General features: G+C 42.3%; 2 protein-coding genes across 13 annotated transcripts in view; both read right to left on the bottom strand.

Moving 5' to 3' along the window:
- specc1 (sperm antigen with calponin homology and coiled-coil domains 1) overlaps positions 1-13,713 on the bottom strand; it is an 86,343-nt gene extending 72,630 nt beyond the window's left edge. The window contains exon 1 of one of the 8 annotated variants that reach the window (XM_042091154.1): positions 13,636-13,713. The gene's annotated coding sequence lies outside the window, so the exon portion shown is untranslated. Of the gene's footprint in view, positions 1-1,177; positions 1,244-2,209; positions 2,485-7,107; positions 7,152-8,963; positions 9,130-10,901; positions 11,062-13,635 lie in introns of those variants that run through there. The other 7 variants (XM_042091155.1, XM_042091156.1, XM_042091158.1 and 4 more) reach the window with 7 other exon arrangements.
- Positions 13,714-16,332: 2,619 nt separating this feature from the next.
- Positions 16,333-25,126, bottom strand: part of abr (ABR activator of RhoGEF and GTPase) — a 145,579-nt gene continuing 136,785 nt past the window's right edge. For all 5 annotated transcript variants that reach the window (XM_042091147.1, XM_042091148.1, XM_042091149.1 and 2 more), the window contains 7 exons: positions 24,573-24,632; positions 23,842-23,951; positions 23,581-23,720; positions 22,399-22,533; positions 21,780-21,885; positions 19,834-19,984; positions 16,333-18,185 (listed from right to left, as the gene is read on the bottom strand). In XM_042091147.1, coding sequence (XP_041947081.1) covers positions 18,096-18,185; positions 19,834-19,984; positions 21,780-21,885; positions 22,399-22,533; positions 23,581-23,720; positions 23,842-23,951; positions 24,573-24,632 — 792 coding nt within the window. In that variant the 3' untranslated portion in view covers positions 16,333-18,095. The remainder of the gene's footprint in view (positions 18,186-19,833; positions 19,985-21,779; positions 21,886-22,398; positions 22,534-23,580; positions 23,721-23,841; positions 23,952-24,572; positions 24,633-25,126) is intronic.

Raw genomic sequence — 25,126 nt, forward strand, 5'->3', positions numbered from 1 at the left:
AAGGATGGGGATAATTAAACATCCTAATTTTTAAAAACAGCTGATTCTAACAGTCAAGTCAATGTGATGATGAAATTCTTATCAAAAACATACACAGATTTAAAGAAAAAAGCCAAAAGCCCCTGTTATACAGAATAAGATTTGGACCTTTCTTTGTCAGTAAACAAACACAAAGCAAAATTGAACTGATGGATTGCTAAAAACATAGGCTACATAGATGTAAAGGAAAATTAAAGAGCATTGAACAGTACTGTAAAATGCAGTCACATTCAAACAAGCTAATGTCTCCATGACTATATGAAAGTTAATGTGCTCACCCGGATGACTCACGTACTTAAATTGAGCAATATGTTATTTGCGGAAACACTCAGTTTCAGAAGACATATTCAACAGTTTCCATCTTAGCTAGAAGGAACAGCATATAAGATATTTGTTTACCACTCATTTCTATTTGTTGCCAGAGCTCATATCTAATGCATTTTTATTCTTCAACCAAGACTCAAGAATTTTCTACCTCAGTAAGTGGATATGTTAGTTGCACTGAAGTTTGCATTGTAGCTTGTAATGGTGTTTAAAAAGTCTACAGTAAAGCAATATTGTTTCTTTCTTTCACTGTGAAAACTATCTAGTTACATCAAAGTGTGTAGAGCACAGTATGCCCAAATATCAGCATGTTACACCCTCACTTTAGAGGACCAGCCAGATTCTGACAGCTCTACTGCAGTGATAGTGAGTGGAGAATGAGCTGGGCTAACATACAGTAGCCAGAAAAAGTTGTGGGTTCAATTCCTGGTTGGCCACCATTGTGCCCATAGCAAGCAAGGCACTTTACCCTGAGTCTCTCTGGGGAGGCTGGCCCTTGTGCTGCTAGCTGTATGAAAGTGGCTTTGGATAACGGTGTCAGACTAATGAGTAAGTAGGCCAGCTCCACTCGTGACATCTATGGAGGTGTCTGCTTTCTGTTTCTCTCACACCTGGTTTTCGCTACAACCCATACACCGCACCGAATTCCCACACCAAAGAAGAGGATAAGCAAATCACTACCGAGTCCTACACACCCACTACTCTGTGGTCCTTAAGACGATATCTGTGACACAACCAAAACTGTAAGAGGAAGTACAGGCTGACTGGTTGACTAAAAGTGTTGATGCATGATGATGATAGTGGTGGTTCTTACCTCTGCAACACTCTGTAATAAACGGATGATGTGCCGCAGTGCTGCTTTGAGTCAGAGTCCCCAACACCCAGAGGAATTAAACCGACTTCAGCCATGATGACGCAATGTTTATCTTAAACTCAACATCCTGTCAGAGCTTTTTGAGGAACGAGAGAGAGGAAGATCGTGGCCAAAATAAATGCTACTTTCAGTTTTAAATCTTTTGTGAGATAAAATCCATCGTCAAACATGACTGTTGATGTCCACCTGCATTTATGTTAGGCTTCAATGCTATTCTGTCATAAATACGCTCTAAACTTGTGCTTTTAAACAAACTCTCAGCACAAAACAAGCACTGCAGTGTTCAGTAGAACAGGCTTTTTTGGCATTGCTTTGCCTTGCTTTACTTTGTCATTTAAAAGACAAAGAAGTGGCTTAAAAGGGCAGCAGCTACTTAACTTGTGTTAACATTCTCTGGGCTACATCTCAGAGGTTCTGAGCTGATTGAATGGTTTGGCAAGGGTCTTCAGAAAGGATGTTGAGCTGAATATCAAGCTGCTTCATCACATCCTTTAATGGGCCTCACAGGGCTGTGGCCAGTCTGTTCATTTAAGTCCCATTTTTAAGAGTTCCCCAAAAGACAAGAGTAGCATGGTATGTTACAACAGCTTTCATGTGGAGCAAAATCACACCATAAGCAAAACTTTGGAAAAGAACTCTTGACAGGCTAGAATTCTCAGATACGTCAAAACAATGCTTCTGTGAAGCCCTGTAGGCCTCACAGTCTCTGGTGAGTAAACTGGAGATCACACACAGTTACTGTCTGTCTCTGTCTCTCTCTCTATCTCTCTCCCCCACACACACACACATACACACACACACATACACGTTTCCAACACAAATCTAGAGCCAGTGCCTCACAGATCACAACAACAGATGTCCTCAGAGAGAGAAGTGCACGCACAGCAAGGATGAAAAACAAAAAGAGGGAGACAGAAAGTGAGGGGAACACACTTCAGGAAAAAAATGCGGCAAGATTTACACAATACTCACAGAGGAGAAAAACACGGCGTGCCGCAGTGGTAAAGAGATCCCTGAGTGCTGTGCTGTGTGAAGACCCCGGCCGTGTGTGAGTCTGGACTGCTCACACTTCAGCATGCAGCCCACAGAAGAGCCCAACGGCTTCGGAGGGCAGATGTGCCCATGCAGCAGTCCTGATAAGACAGCCTTAAGCAGACCCAGGGCCAACTACTACTGCTGACTGCCTTCACACTGAGATCAAGACAAGGAAGCTGGCTGCCTGCTGTGTGTGTGTGTGTGTGTGTCTGAGAGAGAGAGAGAGAGAGAGAGAGAAAGAGAGACAGAGAGAGAAAGAGAGAGAGACAGAGAGAGTGGGAGAGAGAGAAGGACAGAGCGAGAGAAAGACAGAGAGAGAGAGGGAGAGAGAGAGAAAGAGTGGGAGAGTGAGAGATGGGGAAGAATGGCAAACGTTTCCATTTATCTCACACCATTTTTCCAGACCATTTTTCAGGAAGTGCAACATTTCCCATTTTTGAAGTTTAGGCTCTGTTAAGACATCATCTGATGTTGATTACACACCATAGCATACTCACCTAACTAAGGCTGCTATGAAAATCTCTTTTTAAATTAAAATATTTTATTTTTTATTTTTCACCACTTGGCCTGACACATGGACTTTTAAGTGATTTAGTGCATAACACACATCAGACCCTGATGAGTGGCAACCCATGAAACACAATCACAGCCTTGCAGAGTAAACTTAATTTCATTGAGGCAGGTTTTGTGTCACTCATTAGACTTTGCTTCATGCTTTTGATTTACGGTTTCATTCCCTGCTGACCAGTGGATAGGCTAGCTGATGTGCCAGACTCCACTTAGGTGGGTGGACAGACTCCCACATAACCCTTCTTGGCCTCAGCTTGGTCTGACAAAGCCAGTCTTTGTGTGTCATGCAAGCTCTTAGTGGAGTACAGGAGGAGGAGAGGAGGAGAGAGAGAAGGAGAAGAAACGCTTTACACACTTTTTCCAGCTTTTCCATTTTCCCCAATTAAGTCGGCAGGCCTCAGAAATGCCAAGGACGAAGAAAATGTGGGCAGTCTTAGAAGCCGCTCCACGGCTCACATTTTACAAAGGCAGCCGTTAGTGGCGTGGCGTCAAAAGGGGGAACTCGAGCTTAGCACGCCCTTATGCCACACAAAAGGTCGCTCCAACGCGCCGCTAATGACGGAGAGTTTTTAAGAGAGCTTTACAAGCAGCCGCATCCTGTTTTACACCCCGCGCGTGCAGATTTCAAACCTGATTAAGTGAAATGCAGACTTTCTGCTAACAAGGCTACAGTAGGCTGAACATGGGACACACACAACAAGCCTGCTATGCCCATATGGGTCACTCTAGTTTTGATGAATAAATGTCACATCAATTCAACAGCATTCATTCATTCAATACAGACAGACATCAGCAACTGAACAATGTATGGAAAACATCTCTCATCTTTCAACAGAACTGATGCTGGCTATTTCAGGACATATCAACAAGAAGTCAAACTCCATACCAATTTATAGAACATTGTTCTAACTAGAACAGACAGGAGTGTGATATGCATTTCATTTATAATACAAGCAGGGAAAGACAAATCAAAGCAAATCATCTATTTGTCATCACCATTCATTGCAGTGCCTCTTACGAGCCCATTGTAACTTTTCATGAAATTGTAATTGGCTAAATTAGTTACTAAGCCACTAGTTAAACAAACTAGTTAAACACAATCAGGTATACCATCAAGTTTTCACAATCTACGTAATTCATTGATACGATTACATCCAACTGGGACAGGAAGGGTTGGCGTTTCCTTACTCCAATCAAGAGGACCATCATCTAACATTAGTAAAATACTTTTACAAAGAGTCATCAACAAGATGGCCACTGAGTGGACACGTGCGACTAAGGACTTTGACAGGGGTCGCTCAGAGGCTACAGTGAACATCTACAGTAACATGCTGCCACACAATGGGCAAGCAGCCAGCAAGGCAACTGTTTGTCTGCCCATGCCCACCTGTTGTGTAAAAGGGAACATGAGAGGAGCTTGAGGAGCGAGAGTCTAGTGGTGTTACACTGCTCACATGAGCAGCAGATCTAATCCTTATTGGCACAAACTCCCAGGCAACGCATTCCAGTAGACAGGAAAACAGACAGGAGGACACAATTTCTTCTTTGAATGGAGAGAGTTTCTTTAAAGCCTAGGGACTAATTTGATCAATTCACACACAGCATGCTAGGCCCTTGGGATAGGCATATTTGTTCAGTGATGTCATCTGTTGAAGTAGGGTTGAACACTGAGCCTAGACTTCACAGGAAATACATTTGAATTCCTTTTGAAATGTGCCCATTGTTTTCAGCTTCCCTGGTGTTCTGTTGGTACTGAAGCAGGTGAGAACCACAACTGTGGTCAGACCAGGCCTCTCAGCATTACTAATACTCCAATTACTTTGCCTACGCTTTCATCTGAACGAACAGTTGAAGAGACCAAAGAATAGAAGACTAAGCCAGAGAGGGTTAAAGCGGAGCTATTATCAAGGATCTTATTTTTGTTTTCCCCAAAAAGTTACATTGCAGAAAAGATTCCAGAACTAGTTGAAATCTGGAACTGGTTATAACAATGCACAACAACAATCACAGATGAGCTCCATCTTAGGACTCAGATGCCTGACAAGAGAGTCAGTAAATGGGCCAGGCCAGCTTCCGTCCAGAGCTGTGCTCCGTCTCTATCCGCTGCGTGGCGGTGCGGAGTGGCGGTGTGCCTGGGTGGGAGGAGGGAAGCTGGCTTCACTTTAGGAAAAAGGCAATCAGCTCCCATCAGGAAGGTCATGTGTGGAGTACGAGCCTCTTGCTCCAGCTCTGTCTTACTCAGCCTTCCAAAGCTACCTATAAAAGTCACTCTGAAACCGTTCACTTAAGTTCTACATTCCCACAAAATAACAAAAAAACACACACCTCGCTTACTGGAACTCTCTTTCTGCCTTACTGGAGGGTTTCACTTCTCCAGGGGTATTTCCCATTACTCTGAGCGAAGCTGTGCAGTGAAAAGCTCCACAAGACCTCGCTATTTATGTTTTGCTTTTGGTTTGACATTACCACAAACCAGATAAATCAAGAGAACATTTGCTTGCCTCCGATTGGCGTGGCTATGTGGTTGGTGTTTCGAGGCCACTGCAGATGAGAGGATGGAGAACACATTGAATCAAACTGGATTTTGAGCCCATTGAGTAAACCTTCACCAAAATCCTGCGGATAACACTACAAATTGTGGCATGGTGGCAGGCCATCCATATGCTCATGAGATGCTCTCAATAAAAGACATTTAGACATTTACATGTATTCATTTAGCAGACACTTTTATCCAAAGCGACAAAATGAGGGATATAATAAGCTGCAATGCAAAGGAGACCTTAGGTATTAGACAATCTCACCCAAGATTCGCATACTGTAGGCCTACAGACCTTGTTAATCACTTCAACAATATCTCCCCAAAAACCTGCCTAAGCCAGAAAAAAAGGCTAAAAAACAATTATTAATACCTGACATAGGCTTAGTAGTTCAGGCAAATGCAAAAGAGTTCTGAGAAAAGTTTTGAGGGAAAAGGGCTGAGATTGACAATAATGTCAATTGCTCAGTTGTGCTGTGTCAGCGAGTCCTCTGCATGTGTTCAGCACCTGGCCTGATGGTGGGCTTGGTGTGTTTAAAGTGCTAAGGCATGAGGACTATAAAGTGAATCAGGAAGTGAGCAGCCCCGTTCTTCCCCCGACCCCTGTGGTGAGAGACGAGAGCTGAGTTTTCCCAAAAGCCCCTCATCAGTGGAAGAGGATGTGAAAGTGCAGGAAGTCAAAGAGGACTCGTTATTGATTGAGCTCACAGCAGTTAGTGGCCATTATGACATATAACGCTATGTTCATAGATCGTTCAGTATTGTGTATGTCAGTGGAGTAAATGGAATACTGAATATCTGCAGACGTACTTTGATACAGTTCTGTGTTCCAAATGATCTTACACCCAATATAATTATTTTGTATGCTATGTGTGTTTTTCTACTAAATAAACATCCTGTAACTTCCTGTTCTACACATTAAATGTGTATGAGCTACTTTCACAAGGGAAAAATATGACCCCCTAAGCCCATGTTTTTCTTGATATCCCCTACAGATTCACTGGTTTTGAAAACATGGACCCTTGCTGAAAGGGCTGGCTTTACAGTGGCCATAATAATAACTCAATATTACAGAACATCACAATATTATTGTCATCAGACTGTAGCCTACAGTCAGAAATGTTAAGCAGGTAAACCACCATTTTCTTTTCATCATACTACACTTTTCTGCTTAAACAGGCATGTTGGGTGCAGAATATAAAACGGCTTCAGTATAAAAGAGGCCGTTTAAGCTTTTATCAGCATTTTCTTTGATCAAAAGTGAGAGAGCAAGCGGGGGGAGTGAAGAGAAAAGCTGAGTTAACATTTGGCTCCTTCGACAGGTCCAATCCCCTTCCATCCTATATCTAGGATATCTTTTCTATTGCGCCTTCACACAGCACAAATGGGAAACTGACACTTCAGTGCTGCAGGACCATCAGTCCAGTCCTTCATCTGGAGTAAAACTACTGGCAAGTTCACAACAAAAGACAGCGAGCCAAAAAAAGTGTATGCATAATTTATGCCCAGGGCTGCATCTTTCACCCACACGCAACAGCTTCCTGGATGCACACTGTCAACCAATAAGCCTACATCAGTCACATCTCATGGGGCTCCACAAGCCAAGATAAAGAGGGAACAGAGGGCCTTGGATTTAAGTCCGATGGCAAGGGACTTTAAATATAGTAAAAATTTTAAAAAATAAATAAAATAAAAACATATACATATATAATCTGTATATATACATTAACTATCCATACGACTCGTAACTGGCGAGAACAATAAGGTTCCACAGATAGTGTCAGCGATCGTTTAAGCAGTTAATGTGACACTGACGCCTCAGCCACTGCATACTGTAGTATCACATGTCATTATCACGCCCACACAACCAGCTGATGTTCAAGTCACAGGAATCATAGCAATGTGACTGTACTGTACTGCCGTGGCCCGTGACACACCACAGAATTGTTAACATTTTTGACAATCTTAATTGCCTTTATGAAAAACAGTGACGGAACAATATAATTACACAATATAATTACAGGCTTTATTTAATAACTGTCTAACTACAGATGAAGTACAGCAATAAAAAAAAAATGCTTTGTTGAAAATACTGTAACTAAGACTGTTCCAGTCTGTTGATTTCTTCACACATCGTTGCTAAATTAACACCAACTGTTCATACTGTATGCAGGACCCTCTATTGAATCGTTTTCTAATGGTAGTAGTCGAACCCTAAACAGGCATTCTCAGAATCCTAATTCATGTGCCATGTACGTCATGTACTCTACACATTGGTCTCAGCCCTTTAAAAGTCTCCATCGTGTTACAAAGGTGGTAACTCTTCAAACAGGCAAATCCTGTCCCCATAAAGAGTCTTTCCCTTCACTGCATACCGAGGCAGCATGCTTTTGATAATATCTAAGGGCGTTGCTAAAGGCTAGGCTATCTGATGTTCTTAGGTGTGGGCTTCCCAAAAGCGTGATGCTGTGGTCAGATAGCTGGTCCTTCTACTTCATAACCTCAGCAGAACTGCAACCTCTTGTGCCGCTGACTCCAAAAGCAATACAGGGTCGCAGGGTGAAACCTGTTTGCCTTGTTTGACTTAAAAAGGATGGTAAAGCCCTGAATAAGTAGCCTATCGCACGACAATGCTAAGCATAATGACCCACTACACATGACTTTGGGCACTTCAGGCTGAATGGCTCACCGCCCTCACTGCCCCCTGAGAACACCACTGCCATCACCTCCGGGACCTCAGAATTGGGTCACTGCAGACACTGCAGACTGTGAGAATGCAAACAGAGTACGCAGAGCATCAGAGAGCCCGAGCACTTCATATGAAAGGCCCTTTTAAGCTCTGCTCCAGTCAGTGCATGACGACCATATTCTCAATTCTCATGCAGACGGTTCCTGAAAGACATCTGCAACATACGCATTCCAAACAGTTACTGAGGCCGAGTGTGATTTGCATGGCGAGTATGCAGTCCATTTCCTCTGCACATTCCAGTGGCACGAACCGGGCCCGCCAAATAGCGAGGCGCTGCCCATGAGCTCAGAGCACCCAGACTATCTCTCATCACAAAACACTTAAATACAAAACATACTTCACTTTTCCCTCTTCACAAGACTGAGAAACCACATGACCATTTATAGTCCTATTACAAGTTGAATTTGCAAGAGTAAAATAGGCTGTGAAGGCTGTTTTATGTGAAAAAAAATGGATTAATAGGCTAAATTATAGAAAACAATATTATGATGGAGTCAGCCCCGGCATGAAATACTAGACAGTCCATCAGTCATAAAGAGCTTGCTACGGCCAATATGGCATTTACAGAAGGACAGAATGACAATAGGCATACATGGAATGTGATACGGTTCTCAGAACATGGAATAACACACAACAGAAGCAGAAGCAGAAAAAGTTCAAAGAGATATTATCCATCAACTCGTTTAGGGGGATATTTTTGGAACCCAAGATTAAATACTTTCAGCTACAGTACACACACACACACACACACACACACGAAATCCACCCTGTTCTTCCTTTGAAGCATTTTCAATGTCAGTCAATGTGTAGAAGACAACCCAAAGTATTGTAAATACCTTTGTTTCTGTCTCAGCCTCAAAACAGCAGCTTTGCAGTGTTCACTAAACAAAATCAAGCAAATTCCCACAAATATCCCATAAACTGCAGCAGAGGCACGACATATAAGCTAATGAAGAGACATTGCAAGTGCTCTCTGAGAGACAGAGCCAAACTGGTGCGAGGCTCTCTCCCAGACGGCCCTTATCTCTGCAATTAGTGCCTCAGCTTGAGCAAGGACGTGCCACTCACAACCAACCCAGCCAAGACCTCGCTCCTCCTTCACAGATCTAGAGGGCACAGGGAGTAGTCACAGCTGGGGACACACTTACTGTCACAAGAGGAGCGCTGGGGAGAGTGTTTGCCGAGAGTACTATCCAAATATTTGATAACTTTTGCAAAAGTTTGCAGAATCATTAGTACAGAGGAGCTTACTAAATTCAGTGGTGATTAGCTTGGATGAGTGGTGGGGAAATCATCTGTTCCCTTCAGACAAATCACATCCTCATTTCTCCAATTCTTCTTACCACCCTATTCTACTGTATATTGTAACTAAAGCTGAGATCCAGACAGCCTTTGTAATACAGACAACACTATCTAAACAACAAGCAGGTTTCTCTTATTTGGTGTGGTGCCACACCTTTAGTTTCACTCTTCAGTATAACAGATGGGCCCATTCCTAAGGTAAACATCTGCTGGACACGCAAGTTAAGCTAATTTGTTTGTTGGTCATACCGAGGGTCAGGTGAAAAAATCATGCCTTCATGCACCTCACGTGTTTATGGCCTTTCACACAAACCCTCTATGTGCTACGTTCTGTCAGGTGACAGGTCAATGCGTGGCATGTAGCTCATCCATGCTGGAGTACTGGTGGTGTCATGGCAAACTAACCATGGTCTTATTCTTTACAACACCATGAGCACAGCTTCAACAATAACCAGTTGGAGTATGGAAAGCCATGAGATGGTTGCACCTGTAGTACAAATGCGGCTTGACATTTTGCAAGTCTTTGCTATCTTTTCCAGGTCTATTTTTGAATGGCCCTTTCTGATGCATCTCCATGTTGAAGAAATGTTGTTCTGTAGACTATGCTGACACACAAGCTGGCAGAATGATTACTCATACACTGGAGCGCTAAGAAAAAAAGAAAAAAAAATGCTGTGCAGCTGAGTTACTTTGACCTCTGTTACAACATTGTCATTGTCTATGTTTAGTATCATTGCTATGTGAAATATATTATTATGCTGTGGTTTTCTGTAGTCCTCATGCCTTTACCATGCTATGGTAAACATATACCCTTTTCAAGCTGACCTTAAAGCAATTCATTGAGCTTTTATTTAGGTGTCCAGTCTGTATGCTACATACATGTTTACATTTACATTTAAATGTTGAATGGATCTTCTTACAAACTAGTAATTATACACGATTAAGTCACTGTGTGAATAGCAGTTGTTCCACAACATATACATGGGATTTGTGGGTGAGAGGGGTAATAACGGCATGCTGTGGGGTTGTTATGTATAAGGCTGCAGAGTTGCCTGGTTGGATGGTGAGGACTAGAGATCACTGCAGCAGCACTAAGCTAACAGATGTGACCCTGCAGCAGCAGCACTAAGCTAATAGATGTGACCATGCAGCAGCAGAGAAAGGTGACTCCACTTTATTGGATTCCCATCCTCTCCTCACCTTACTCATCACAATCACTCTCTCTCTCTCTCTCTCTCTCTCTCTCTCTCTCTCTCTCTCTCTCTCTCTCTCTCTGTTGACACTGTTGACATTTAGCAAGAGCAAAATCAAGTCAGCAAAGTCAGCAATTATGCAAAGGTTAATATGTTATCTTGTTATAAATACTGTGCTTTTGTTCCTTAAATCATACACAATCAATCATGTAAACTTGGTCCACAGAAACATCTGAAACCAGACAGCCAAACAGACATGGAAAACACTACAGTACATACCGATGATATCACATTAGTCCACGAAGGAGACCCAGAATCCTGGTGAGATATTGATACGTCTGAAAATTCTTTTATGACACACAAATCTCCCCAAAGAAAACACAACAAAACCCACGTGCTTCCCTTTGTTGCGATAACAAGAGCGGTCCCTTCACGTGCCCAGCTGCTGAGGACGTATGAGGCAGGTGGACCCCTCTCCCTCTGTCCTCTAACAAACGTCCCCTCTCTCCTCCCACACACAGATTCACACACGCACGCACGCATCCACACTTGGCCAATAAGAAGCCTCCTCATCCTCCCCTCACACAGATGGACCAGCCCCTCCTACCCAGAGTGCACGCTATTTATAGGCACTCCATTCCCTTTCCTCTCTGACTCTCTCTCAGAGTGTGTGTACAATACATGTGTGTGTGTGTGTGTGCGCGCACACACGTCCAGTTGCTGTAATGAGTTCAGCAGAGGAGAGGGCACAATGTGACTAGGTAATTGATTTAGTTTTTCCCTACAAGGACTCATTTAGAGGAGGCAAACAAAATTACAGTGGTTGTCTGCACAGCCATCATACAAAAAATATGCAATGTTTATGGTTTATGCTTTAAGGCAAAGCGTGTCAATCCTATTGAATCCCGCACATTTCTACACAACTTCCCAAGTGTATGGCATACATCTTCTTAGGAAGACCCATCCTTTTTCGTAGTCCAGCAATATTCTTTACATAAACCAGGTACTCAACAAAGTAACTTAAAATCAGCTCGAATCTACACTTCTGGGACACTAGGCCTAGCTAATGTTACAGTCTGGTAGTGACTCTGATGGTCTCTACCAGCTTAGCTTATTAAGACAATGCAATTAAGAAAACTTCCAAAAAGACAGACATCTATGCCAATTGTTTATTTTGAACAGGTACCACACACTGAACAAAGCAGGTGGCTACCTACAATGTCTAAGCCAAGCTGAAGTTAAACCTGCTAACAATTACTTTGACCCAAATTAGAAATATCCTCATAAACGTCAACCACAACCATAGTCTTTTACATGTGTTTAAATGTCTTTGTATAGTTATGTGGTCTGGTGTTTTAGCCTGTGTATTAATTGAAATGACAGGAAATTATAAGGATAGTTATAAAGTCATAAGGTCCTCCAGCACATCTAAGTCTAGTTTCCTCTGAACGCTATCCTACTCCGTCTGGTGGTTGTGTTGACACACGGCCTAGCATGCTGGCTCACGGAACTCAATCTGGGACAGTGTGTTCTGTATAAAAAAACAAACTCTCGAGTGCCAAAGACTTTCTTGCTATTTCCATTTCTTGGACAGTCTGTCATGAGAAAGGGAAGGGTGTAATTACCTACAAATAGCTTCCACATAACCAAGGAAGGAGTGGAGATATTTTACTTTTCACTGCTTTGAAAGTAGTGTGTGAAGTAAAAACCAAAAGAAAAATAATCTCGCCTTTCATTGCCCTTTGTGATTTGTTTCTTTATTTGCTTGTTTGTATTTTCTTTCAACACTGAGTGAATTCAGGAAGTTTTCAACTTAACTCTTGTGAGGCACCTGTCATTGAGAGTAATTTTCTTTATTTTTGTATAATACATTATTTTAGATAGATAGATAGATACTTTATTGATCCCCAGGGGAAATTCAAGAATGTTATGCCTTGTAGTTCAATCAAGTTAAACTGTTTTATGTGATAACTGTTAAGTGATGTTTTATGCCAATGCAATCCTGCTTTGAAGATGGGAATTTCTGCTCACCATAAATGTAGACTACTTGTCTGTGTGCCTTGTCTTGTGGTTTTGATTATTGAGACTTACATCACTTTCTTTCATATCACACTATGGTGTACATTTATTTGATCGATAACAGCATAGTACACGTATTACATAATAAAGCACGTATTTAACATGCATTTAGTGAATATACGGTAAGTAGCCTAAATTGTCTGTCAGTTAGTTATGCTAGCAGTTTTGAATAGGACTACGGTTTTACGCTATTTGCGTATTTCAATATGGTAGCCTACTGTTTTATTTTCATAGATAACTGTGCGATTGTAGTGTTGTGCATTAGACTTAGGAATGCTATGGCACAACTGGTAGGGTGCTCGAGATTTGACGCAAAAAGATCACAAACTTGTGTCACAAACTTTCCTAATATATTAAGCCCGATCATAAGACCGTCACACATTTATATTTGTGTAATTTTCATAAATAGGCTAGTTTAACCTCTTAATCCCCAAAAATATTTTTCGCGTATCAGTATAAGAATTATGGTGATAGGCTACGTAATGTGCTTCTTCGAATTCTGTGATTTTGTCGACGCATCTACCCACGCTGTATCTATCTACGTTGAACGACAGATGTCCCTATTTGACTCAGCCGGCTTTCTAGTGCTCATCCTTTTGCTGCAGCATGCTGCCCTTCTCTGTACAGGTCTATTTACTATCAATTTCAAATTCATTTTATTACAATGTCGGCAACATTTTGTAGTCTGCAACTACGTTACAACATTGGCGCCATAAAGCTAACGTGACAGCAACGTTACAGGTTAACATTAGCTCGGTAAACCGTCCATAAACAAAAGTCTATTGAACTAACGTTACAAATTGCTTATCGTCGTTATGTGGCGAAATAGCGATGCCTATATAGTAGAATACCACACATCCAATGAGGGCTTGGTTGTAAAACGTGAATTGCATGTTTCGAATGAAAATGTTGAAATAAGGAAAGCAGTCCTCACCTGTTCAGTCGTTGATGCGCTGGTATGATGTTGGTGAAGCGCGGGGACTTTCAGTTGTCCACTAGGTGGAGCACGCGTGCTTGGTGCAGTGAACGAGCTGACTTGTGGTTTCTGTAGTCCACTATAAGGTTGCAGCCTGACATTCGAGGACAGTTCCCCTTACAAAACTGCTCTAGACTTACATGGCAAGCCAACTAAACTTTCATCGCAAACAATGGAACGCAAACCATTTTGCCGAAACAAAAAGAAATACATTTGAATGACTGTAGCCTAAACTACTTTCTCATTCATAGAACGATATGTCATATCCCTAATTAATCCCGTAGTTCACCTCTAATGTCAACAAAATGAAAGAATATTTCTAAACCTGCCTTTATGCAATGTTAAGATTTATTTTTTGGAAATGAATGCTAATTAAGCTGATGCATTTGAAGGAGATAATGCCTCATTAGCATATTGAAAAATAACATAGATAGCCTACTAAATTGTCAACATGTAAATTAACAACTGTGGATGCCTCAGATTTTTATTAATGAAAAATATTAAGTTTGACCTTAAAATGACCTTGAAAGCCACCGTACCATTTTCTTCACTCAACCTAGTTATTAACGTGCATACAATGTCCTCAGACCTGAGGGGGGAAATGAAATGGCAGCAGGGTTTATTTACAGTTTAAATGTAGATGAGGCTGAAGTCTTTGTTCTGAGAGACTGGGCCTCAACTCAGTGAAACTCTGAAACTCCGGATGAGGTCACCAGGCTCCTACAACTGCTGGTCCAATGGAGGCCGGAGAAGGCAGACACAATTGGGAGCTGTTTGCTCAGGATGCCTAAATTCAAGTTCTCATTCAAGGAGGAGTTCAGTTCAGTTTGTGGAACAGATGTTACTGTAGGTTTGGAAATGGTGTGCACCAATGCTGGTCCCATATGGGCTAGCTAGTGAGTGAGTGACAATCGGTGCAACATTATCTGTGTGTATGCAACTGAAATATTCTGTTATGGATTTAGAAATAATTCCTCTCCTACTTTATCAGAAACTAATGAAATATGCTAAAATCAGACCTTCTGACAGTGTGCCAACAGCAATGTCCCAGGTTATTAAAAAGTTAAAAGATGAAACTCTGGACACAGATAATCTACAGTATAAGGATGTGTTCATTTATTGCAAGGTAAAGTAAGGTACATCTATTTATACAGTGCTTTTTCCAGCACAGTGGCTAACACAGAGTAATGAGTAGCAGTGGTGAATGCTATGATGGCACTGCTGTTGATTCCAACTGTGCTGCAGGAGACTGTGTCGGGGCTGGCTGAGACATCTACTCCAGAAATTCTCACCAAGCTTTCTAGGTCACACAAACAGCTAAATGATCCTTTGGATCACCGGATCTATAGGCTTGGTCTACTCCTCAGGATGTTTTTTGCTACCTTTTTTTCACTATTATTTCCTATTATCTTATACAGTACCTTGGGCCATCACAAGTTGAATCAGTGTTTTTCAACCTTTTTTGTGCCACGGCACACTCAGGATACACAATAGCTGCAGTAACTTAATATTCTTGCACCATTCCGCCAAAAGCTTTTTACAAAAAGGGTGTTTTTTGGCCCCTGAGACCAAACGAGGCCGAGTTGGGGGTGGTCATTATGAACTTGTGATGGCCCAAGGCATAAGAAAACAGGAAATAATAGTGAAAAAGGTAGCAAAAAACACCCTGAGAAGTGGACCTGGCTCCCAGCCTACTGGTATTAACTCTTGGAATCCTCTAGATTTTTTCAAACCAAACTTGCTATTTCATTACACAGATCACTCCATGCATATTGGTATAACTTTGACATTGTTTTGAGATATATGAGGATGGCTATATTTGTAGGGTCCATGTCTGTTATGTCAGTGTTGTAGACAGGGCATTGACTGCCTGTTTCACCTTGTGCTATAAACATAACACCAGAGGCTAAAGCAGGTAGTTATTTTTACGGTGAAAAGAAAAACATAAACACTTGTGTGTAAGTGTAAGGTACTGGTGGTTTGTGACTCAAGTCTTTATGTTTGCCAATAAATTCAATTCAAAATTCAAATTATAAATTATAATTTAGGATTAGATGATTATGAGGTTCATAATGGCAAGTAAGTACATCTTATCATATCCCCACTTTTGTAAATAATATACCATGGACAGTCGATTTTCAATTGCATTTGGTTGTACCATCCATGTCTTGTGCTAGAATTTATAGATGCATAAAATTACCTCAGAGACTCTTCAGAACACAGTCTCTAGTAGAAGATACATTAGTAGTCAGAAGGTCATGACCCAGCTAATTAAAACCATTATAATAACTACTATATTATCAATAATAGTACATCTATCCATCGTCTGTGCCACAGACCCACAAGCACCTTAAGTTGATATGTTAGTATGGGTGCTTTGTATGTAAAAATGTGCTAAATAGTTCATCAATATTGTTTAAAATTAGAGTGAATAGACCCCTGTAAGTGCCAAGTGTACTGTGTGTGTTACCAGGGGTTTGGGGTTCTTTTGAATGTGAACAGTGCCCCCTGGTGTCATTACTGTTGTAGTGAGGTTCAAAACCCAACACAGACTATACTACAGTTTGATGTTGTGCGTTGTGTGTGGTTTCTTGTTTGTTATATTATGCACAATGAAATTGAAATATTAAAGGGATACTAAATAAGTCACCAAAATAACAATTTTCTTAGACTTTTATTTGTTTTACAAAAAAAGTTCACATCAACACTTACCATTATTGTTAATACAGTATACTCAATTCTTCCCCAAAGGAAGTAAAATACAACAGCCTTTTATTTATTTTAATCTTATATTAAAAATATCAAATCGTACTCATCTAACAGTGCTTACTTGTAAGATATGTCACAGGCTTGAAGCTGAAAAGTTGGCTTTGCATTAAGTTCTGATGAAAGGTCGCCGATGTAGAAAAAAAATAGCCTGTGGAAAACTACCGGAATATCACCTGCCCAAAATCTGACTGACAAGCTGAACATGCAATGAGGGCAACTACACAAACCACCCAACGGATTACACTGGAGTTCCATTGGATGCTTGGATCAGGCTTGCAACCATTTGAATGGAGGGGAGGGAAAAAAAAGTTTTTACATCAACCATGACTCTTTTATTCTTTTGTTTTTTCACAAATATTGCATACCATGAAAACTTTTAAAAAATAATGATTCACTGATAAATTGTCAAAATGTAATAAAAAAAGAAAGCAATCATCACTACCTCAAAACTCAAAAACGGTCAAACAATGGACATCATGGAGAAGTTCTCTAGTTGTATGGGACTGTACAGGCACACATAATATATTCATAATAAATAGGGCAAATCTGGCCTGCACTCCTACCTCCCCCACGGTAAGAGAAGGGGGACCTTAAACTGTCACTGCCTTCAAGAAGCTCAAGTTTCCACTCAGGCCTCGGCAAAAAAGAAAAAGAAAAGAACACAGTCCAACACATACAAATGCATGTCCATCATACAGACAGACAGACACACACACACAATCGCACATTTACTCACACACACACCCTGCCCTCTAAATCACATGCGCAAAGCTGAAATGAAGTAAAGAAAACTGATAAACTACTGAACAAATAATATTTATAAAATATGTAAATGCCATTTGTGTGTGTGTGTGTTGTTTAAACTGGAATGCCTCTGCTGATAAAAAGATGAGAAGTAAAGGAGAAACCTAGGGCTCTGGGACCCAGGAGCTGATTGCTGGACAGAGGACGTGGCAGGAGGGAAGCCCGTGGGAGATTAACCTCTAACTACCACAAGCTGGTGTCAACCTCTGCAGCGCAGTAGGCCTCAGGTGGATCGCTATGGAGACTCCACAGCCCTTTAGAGGAATGGCTTCCCATGTGTGTCTCTCTCTCACACACACACACACACACACACACACACACACACATACACACATACGTTGGCGTACACTAGCACGCTCACATAAAGAGAAGTGACACAAGAGAGGAGAAAGTGTGTGAGGAGGATTGTAGATGGGGCACGGTCAAAGTGAAGGAGTGTGTGAAGGTATTTGGCAGGTGTGTCCTTGGGCCGAAGTATTTGGACGGTTTCGGATCCAGATTTCACCCTTGGCATTCTGGGGGAATCACATCATATTGGGGGTGTACTGACTATAAACGTCACACGATTCTGAGGAACCGGTCTGGAAAGGGAGCTCCACTCCAGTTATTCCCCAGTTTGGACGCCAGACAGGCGCTCCCTGGACAGAGGATGACCATCCAACAGACGTGACAAATGGAATGAATGTATGTATGGAGCGCAGGGTCCCTGCACCCTCCCGCTGTCATCAATGGCTCCTGGCCTCCCTCTGGTGTGGGCCCGTGCAGTAAAAGAGAATTGTGGTGTTTGGGAGGCCGGGTGGGGAGGGGGGGCAGCTGCCGCAGCAGTCTCTGTCTCTCTCAGGGACTTAGACATCAGTAGAGAAGTACAGGGTGTTCCGCTTCAGCTCACTGAAGGAGATGGGCTGGTGCTGAAGGTAGTACAGCAGCACTTGGACCTGGAGACCACCAAACACACACACAGGGTTTATAGGTCAGATAGCACGCACACACACACACATGGAAGCAAATACATTCACATACACACACTAACACAAACACACACACACACACAGAGATTTATAGGTCAGATAGTGCGCACATACACATGGACATTGTTTGGATAAAAAGCGAAATCGATATTGTTAAAAAAAAAATTTAAATTTATTTGATTTTATTTTCATTTATTGGCTCTTGTCGCTCCAATCAGCCTTCAATGCTATTTAATTTAGTGACACAAGTGAGTATATCTGACTGATCTGCAATCTGACTGACTGGGCCGTCTGTGAAAGAGCCCGTATCACAACACTGACATATTTCCCACGGCTGTAAAAAAAAAAGCATCAGACATTTATAGGACAAGCCACCAATGAGTCTTAACTTCCTGTTGAGGACTTTACTATGACACATACAGTGTTAGTATTGCACATGTGTTACATTTTCTATTCATGCAGACATGTTCTTTCCTGCCCTAACGACACTAAGCCACAAGACAAAGATAGACTATGGCTTCATTCGTGACAAACTAACTTCAAAGATCATATAATAATAAACAAATAATGATAAACAGATAATGATAAACAAGTCCCTCACAGCACATTTGGCTTCAATGCTTCTTTTTGGCTGGAGAGAGCGCTCACCACTTCCTGTTCAAATAAGATTATCTTTCCAAATCCCCATCTCCGGAATACACCATCATCAATCTGCACTTGATTCATGAGTCAAATCACCTGCTATCTACAGCACATTCCTCTGAACAACCTTTCCATCAGAACACTGCATCATCTAGTACTGCAGCAGTCATAGTAGGACACAGTAAGAACTTCAGTTCCATGTCTTTCCCTTTCATAGAGTTTTACATGGGTGTCAAAAGCAACAGTAGACATAAGCTAAACATGTTAAACCGTACTTGTCTGTTACCATTACTGTATGGGTGGGTGTGGGTGTCAGACAATGAGACAGCATTTATGATGACAAGTCTGTGTGCGTGTGTATGTTTGTGTGTGAGACTTAGACTGAGATGTGTAAGAACTAGTGTGTGTGTGTGTGTGTGTGTGTGTGTGTGTGTGTGTGTGTGTGTGTGTGTGTGTGTGTGTTGGGAGAGCCGAATTTCCCAAAAGTCTAAATACAGCTGTGGGATTATTTGGAGCAGGGTCAGAGACTGCCCTCTCAGCTTGTGGGACCGAGCAGTCACATAAACACGTACTAACTCCCACCCCACATCTTTCTCTATCTGTCTGTCCGTCTTCCTGTCCTTCCCTTTCCTCCAAATCTCTCTGACTCCCTCTCTCTCTCTGTGTCCTACATATATGCTCACCTGCAAATGTAATGCAAAGACTCACTCACTCGACAAAACAAGGTTCATGTTGAAGCTGGGCTCTGTAAAGTGCCTTAATGTACTGTTATGTTATGGTGGCATAAAAATAGAACTGAACTAAACTGAAAATACAGTAAACACATTCTCATTCTCTCTCTCTTTCTTTTCTCTCTCTCTCATAACACACACACACACACACACACACACACACACACACACACACACACACACACACACACACACACACACACACACACACACAGGCTTCTGTTCATCCATTTGTTCCTCACCTGTGCCATGACGTCGTGTGACCAGATGTCGGAGGCCAGGGTGACGTGGCCCTTGCTGCTCTCGGCCTCTGAGGGCCGCAGCAGGGTGGGGCCGAACACCGTGGCCAGATTATGCAGCGACATCTTGTTGATGGGCTCCTTCTCAGCCACTCTGGAACAGCCAATCAAAACCTCCAGTCAGACTCAGACATAACAATGACAAACTCAACACAGCAGTGAAAAGAGCTGAACTTCAGACATGCAGATGTTTCTTTGAATTATCAGAATAATAATTTTTAATTTTATTTTTTAATAATAGTTTTTAAATTACTGAAGTTGAACATCAACCAAAAACTATAGTGGTGCTGAAAATATCACAGGATGTTTTTTAAATTGAACAGTATCATCAAACAACAACAAATCTGTTGACATTATTTTTGACAGTGGATATCCCACAAGGCAATTTTAAATATTAAACTATTTTTACTTTACAATTTTCTGTAATAATCACATAATATTTTCTTTGTACTATGATGTTGCACTGAATATAACATTCACAGAACTTTTGAACATTTGATGCAGCAGTGTTATTTGTTTTAGTGTTATAATTATTTAAGGAATACACCCATTTAAATTTCAAAAATACAAATGATATATTCAATCATTCCTTCATTCATAGTCATCCGTCCTCCTCCAAGATGTTTGCTCACACACAAATCAAACAAGCCTGCAATTATCAAACTGCCCAGCAGGTGTCCACAGTCGACCTTGTCTTGTAACATACCAATAACTGCATTGAGGGCAAAGGCGCTCTCTCTAGATGTGTGAAACTACAATTACAGCTAGTGAGAGGGAGGAGAGCAGGAGGCAGGAAGCAGCTCTCACACCCAGTCAGACACTCAGCCACCTCCAGCAGCACATTCTGATGACTAGACTCACACGGCAGAGAACGCACTATCAGAGGAGGGGGGGGAAAACGCTTTCTGGGTAACGTCAGTTTCTCAGTTTTCATTTCTTTTGTTATTCCTTCCTCACTCCAGTTCGACTGTTGACATGTTAAGTGCTTGAGGACGCCTAAAAGTCTTTAGCAGACCCAAGGCTCCACAGCTGTCTCCAAGTGCAAACCAGGTCCTGATACTGATACTGAGAAAGGTAAAAAGTCCACAGGGCCTGTTTTTTGGTTCTGCTAAGCACAGTTAGTAAAATGTACCCAAAAGGGGTTTCTTTGGCTTTTACTAAGAGACAAAGTAGTTGAGCTCTACCTACTGAACTTATGACTTATTACTAGGACATGTTAGTGCAGCAATAAGTACTATTTTATGTGAGTAGTACTTATTGCTGCACTAACATGTCCTAGTCACACCATACCTTGATTGTTTCCTTTTTTATAAGTTGCTTTGGTTTAAAGTGTCAGCTAAATGACTAAATGTATTAGAAAGTTCTATAAAGCTTTTGGCAGGGCCCTTTCCTATGTTCCCAGACCCATGGTTCTGTTTTGAAGCAGAGAGGGCTCTGCTGGCCCAGACACGTGAGCCTCTGCTCGGCCTGCTATCCTGACCTGAGGGCCTGTGGACAGATGATTGCAACTGCAGCTTTTCCCCCCGTGGTTCCAACAGAGTGTATGAAACGCTAAACATCACGGTGGAGGGGAGTCAAAAAAAAGGACCAGAGGCAACCACAGGATGAAAAAGAGCTCAACTGGCAACCTCTTTTAGGCCACATGACCACCTTGTGTGTGTGGATGCCACTACTACTGTACTACTACCAGTCAACACAACTGCAACTGTATCATTATTATGTCATAGACTTCATCATGAGGACATGGACTGCAAACCACTAATGTGTCTGTATTCACATATATCTGTGTGCATGTGTTGGTTTTGTGTTTGTGCCTGCATACTTGCACGTGTGTGTATGTGTGTGAGAGTGTGTATGTGTGTGTGTGTGTTTGTGTGTAGAAAACATACCTTTTCAGGTGCTCCAGCAGGGTGAGGAAGGTGATGAGGTTGGGGTCGGGCAGCGAGCGCAGAAGGTGCATCATGCAGTTCTCCTTGGCAGCAGGGTCAGACAGCGCTGCCGAGGACAATAGAGGACAGGAGGAGAGAAGAAGAGAGGAAGACAGGAGAGGAAGAGAGGAGAAAAGGAGAGGAGAGGAGGAGAGAAGAGGAGACTCAGGTCAGGTGAATCCATCAACACATGTCAACCTTTTATTTCCCTCTACCTCCTCTGATGTTCTACCTCATCACAGGTTGCATTTTGATAGCAGAATGCGTCCTCACACATGTGACTACAGGCTTAGGATTTAATTCTGACCCCCCACACATTACAAACACATCTCCAGACTCCAGGCAATAACTGGTTCTTCAGTAACAGAAAGTGGCGCACACACATAAACACATACACACACACACACACACAGACACACACAGAAACACACACTCAGACACCCAGTTAATCGCTCAAAACCAATCCTGACCCTTGGCCTCTTGTAAGCGCTCATTTCCTCAACATTAAACGGCACACAGATGTGTCTCCAGATGCACCTTTGCCCCCTGCGCTAAGAGCTGTTATCGGGGTGAGCCATACCTATGCCCTCCATGAAGGCCGGGTAGAGGCGGTCAGTGAGCAGAGGCTCCGGGAGTTCACGGAAGTACAGCTTCAGGGTCCCTGCGATGGCGTTGATGTCCATGTCACTCAGCATCACCAGGATGTCTTTGGTATCTATGCAGGGGCAGGACAGGGCAGAGGACAGAGAAGAAACAACAGAGGAGAGAAAAGAAAGAAGGGAAGAGAAAGGAGAAAGAAAAGAGAGAGAAAGAGAAGAGAAAAGAGAAAGAAGGAAGCATGGGTGAGTTGACATTAGCCGAGAGTATGCAGCCATTATGAGACAAACTGAACCGTTAAATTGAGCTGTTTTCTTTATTCCGACCGGGGTTAATCGAGCCCCAGGTTTTTATATGACATAATATTTTGTTACAGCTTGGACCCATTTTGCCACTCATGGTACATTTCCTGGGCCGTTGGCCTCGCTGTGTTTTTATTGGGCCATAAGAGAGGCAGGCAGGTCTTCAGGCACAGCTGACAGCTGGAGCAAGTCACGTCGGCCCTGCCTGCCTGCTCTTTCCCACACACCGCCCCGAATTCACACATGTGGCGCAGGCCTAGTGTGACAGGCCCACCGGTGGGACCCCAGAGAGGGAGGGAGAGAGAGAGGGAGGACAAGAAGGGGAGGTGAGAAGAGAAAACAAGGAATTCTCTCTCTCTCTCTCTCCATCCCTTTCGTTCACTCCACACCCTCTTCATCTGCTAGTGAAAATGAGAGAAAAGAAGCTGAAGCTGTGAGCTGCACAACACAGTCCCAGAAGTCCACTTCAGCTACTTCCTCTCAGCTCTGACAATGAGCAGGCCTACACAAGCCGAGTGTTAACTCCCTACAATCACTTTATTACAATGTGTTACATCTTATGGAATGTGCTGTTTTGAGTCATTTGATATATTCTGGACTGGTATTTATTGTTTTGCCTCGGTGATAATAATTACGAGGGGCTTTTCTCTTCATGGGTCTTTTGGGGACATAAATTAAGTTTGAAACAATAATGATAATAATAACATGATGATAATTAACTATTCTAATTTTAACTATGACAGATGGTGATGATGGCTACTAAAGACCGCTGAGGATGAAGACTTAATAGTGGTGAGGCTGAGGATGAAGACTTAATAGTGGTGAGGCTGAGGATGAAGACTTAATAGTGGTGAGGCTCTTACTGGTGTCAAATGCTGCCTTGAGGGCCTGGATGTCCGTGGCCACCCCGGAGATTCTGTAGATGCCCACTTCCTCGATGCCCCTTTTCTCCACCTCCTCAATGCACTGCCGGACGATGTAAGGCACCTTGGAGCGCTCGCGCCTGGGCAGAAACGCAGCATGGAGGTTGGAGATAAAGATGGTTAGCTGCTAGCAACATTCAATATGCTACAATAAGGGAGAAAATGGTTTAAAGTGGTCAAATTGAAAGGTGCAAGTCTTACTTTGTTACCACACTGATTTTGACCCCAAAGACCCCGCTCTGCTTCTTAGAGGGAGTCCGCTTCAAGCTCAGGTCCCGACTGGAGAACTTCATGGAGAACTCCACTTTGATCTGTGGGAAATGAGGCAGAGAAGAGGGAGGGGGTGGGGGGTGAGAGAGTCAGTCACATACACAGTGTGACAAGGACTTCACACAAAGGTTTTTTCCCCTACTTTTTGTTCTTTGCTTTTGATCACTTTGCCGTTGCTGTGTGTGTGTGTGTGTGTGTGTGTGTGTGTGTGTGTGTGTGTAGGAGAAGGAGGAGGGAGGTATTTAACGTTGTTAAATCACTCTTCCTGTCACTTGTGAGCTATGAGAACTATGAGGATGATGGTGAGAAAGAATGACTACTTCAATTTGACATTTCAAAAAACGCCTCACGCTCGATGCACCCTCCTGGAACTCTTTCATACTTCAAGCAGGAGAATGATAGTTAATCATAAGACTAAAGGAACATGAAGACAAGATGCCTTCCATTTTTTTTTTGTGATCAACTGTTTATTGAGTTATATAAATGGGGACGGGGGGGGGGGGGGGCAATACGGTTACATGAAATAATAAAATGATACATGACATATAAAAGCATACATTGTGTTAAAAAGAAGAGATTAAAAATGCAAAATGACAAAAATAGATATTTACAGAGAAAGAGAAGATGCCTTCCATTTTGAACTAAATTACATGCAGACTTACCCCATTCATCTCAATCACATCCATGTGCCAATTCTTGGACTGCACTGTCTGTGGATCGAGCTGAAAAGAAAAGATTTAGAAAGATTATTATTTCATTCCCCTTTTACAAGGCAAATTCAAGGCCATATTAAATTCTCATTCCGTTCTAAAGACATTCCTTTAAAAGCCATTTGGGAGACATTAATAGTTAAGGCATTTTGAGTAACCCGTCCTGCTTGGCCCAGCCTGAAGCCCATATCTGGAGTTAGTCCACAGGTGATGATGCATGGAGCAACTTGTTGAGCAATGCTGCTAGGTAATCACATGACCGGTTATTAACTTTCGGATTGGATGATTGCAGCAAGCTGCCCTCTGATGATTAAATATCTCCAGATAAAAATCACTTGCCCAATATCAAAGGGAAAGTGCCCGAACATCACCACTAAAACAACACTACATTTCCTGGCAACATTGCTCAACAAGTTCCCCTGTGTATCATCAACCTCATACTCCCCCATCCACTGCCTTCCTCTCTCCTGGTGTTTGTGAGAGGAACAGGACACTGGCCCAGCAGA

This window comes from Alosa sapidissima, chromosome 5 (genome assembly GCF_018492685.1).
Source record: "Alosa sapidissima isolate fAloSap1 chromosome 5, fAloSap1.pri, whole genome shotgun sequence".
In the NCBI taxonomy this organism is placed as follows: domain Eukaryota; kingdom Metazoa; phylum Chordata; class Actinopteri; order Clupeiformes; family Clupeidae; genus Alosa; species Alosa sapidissima.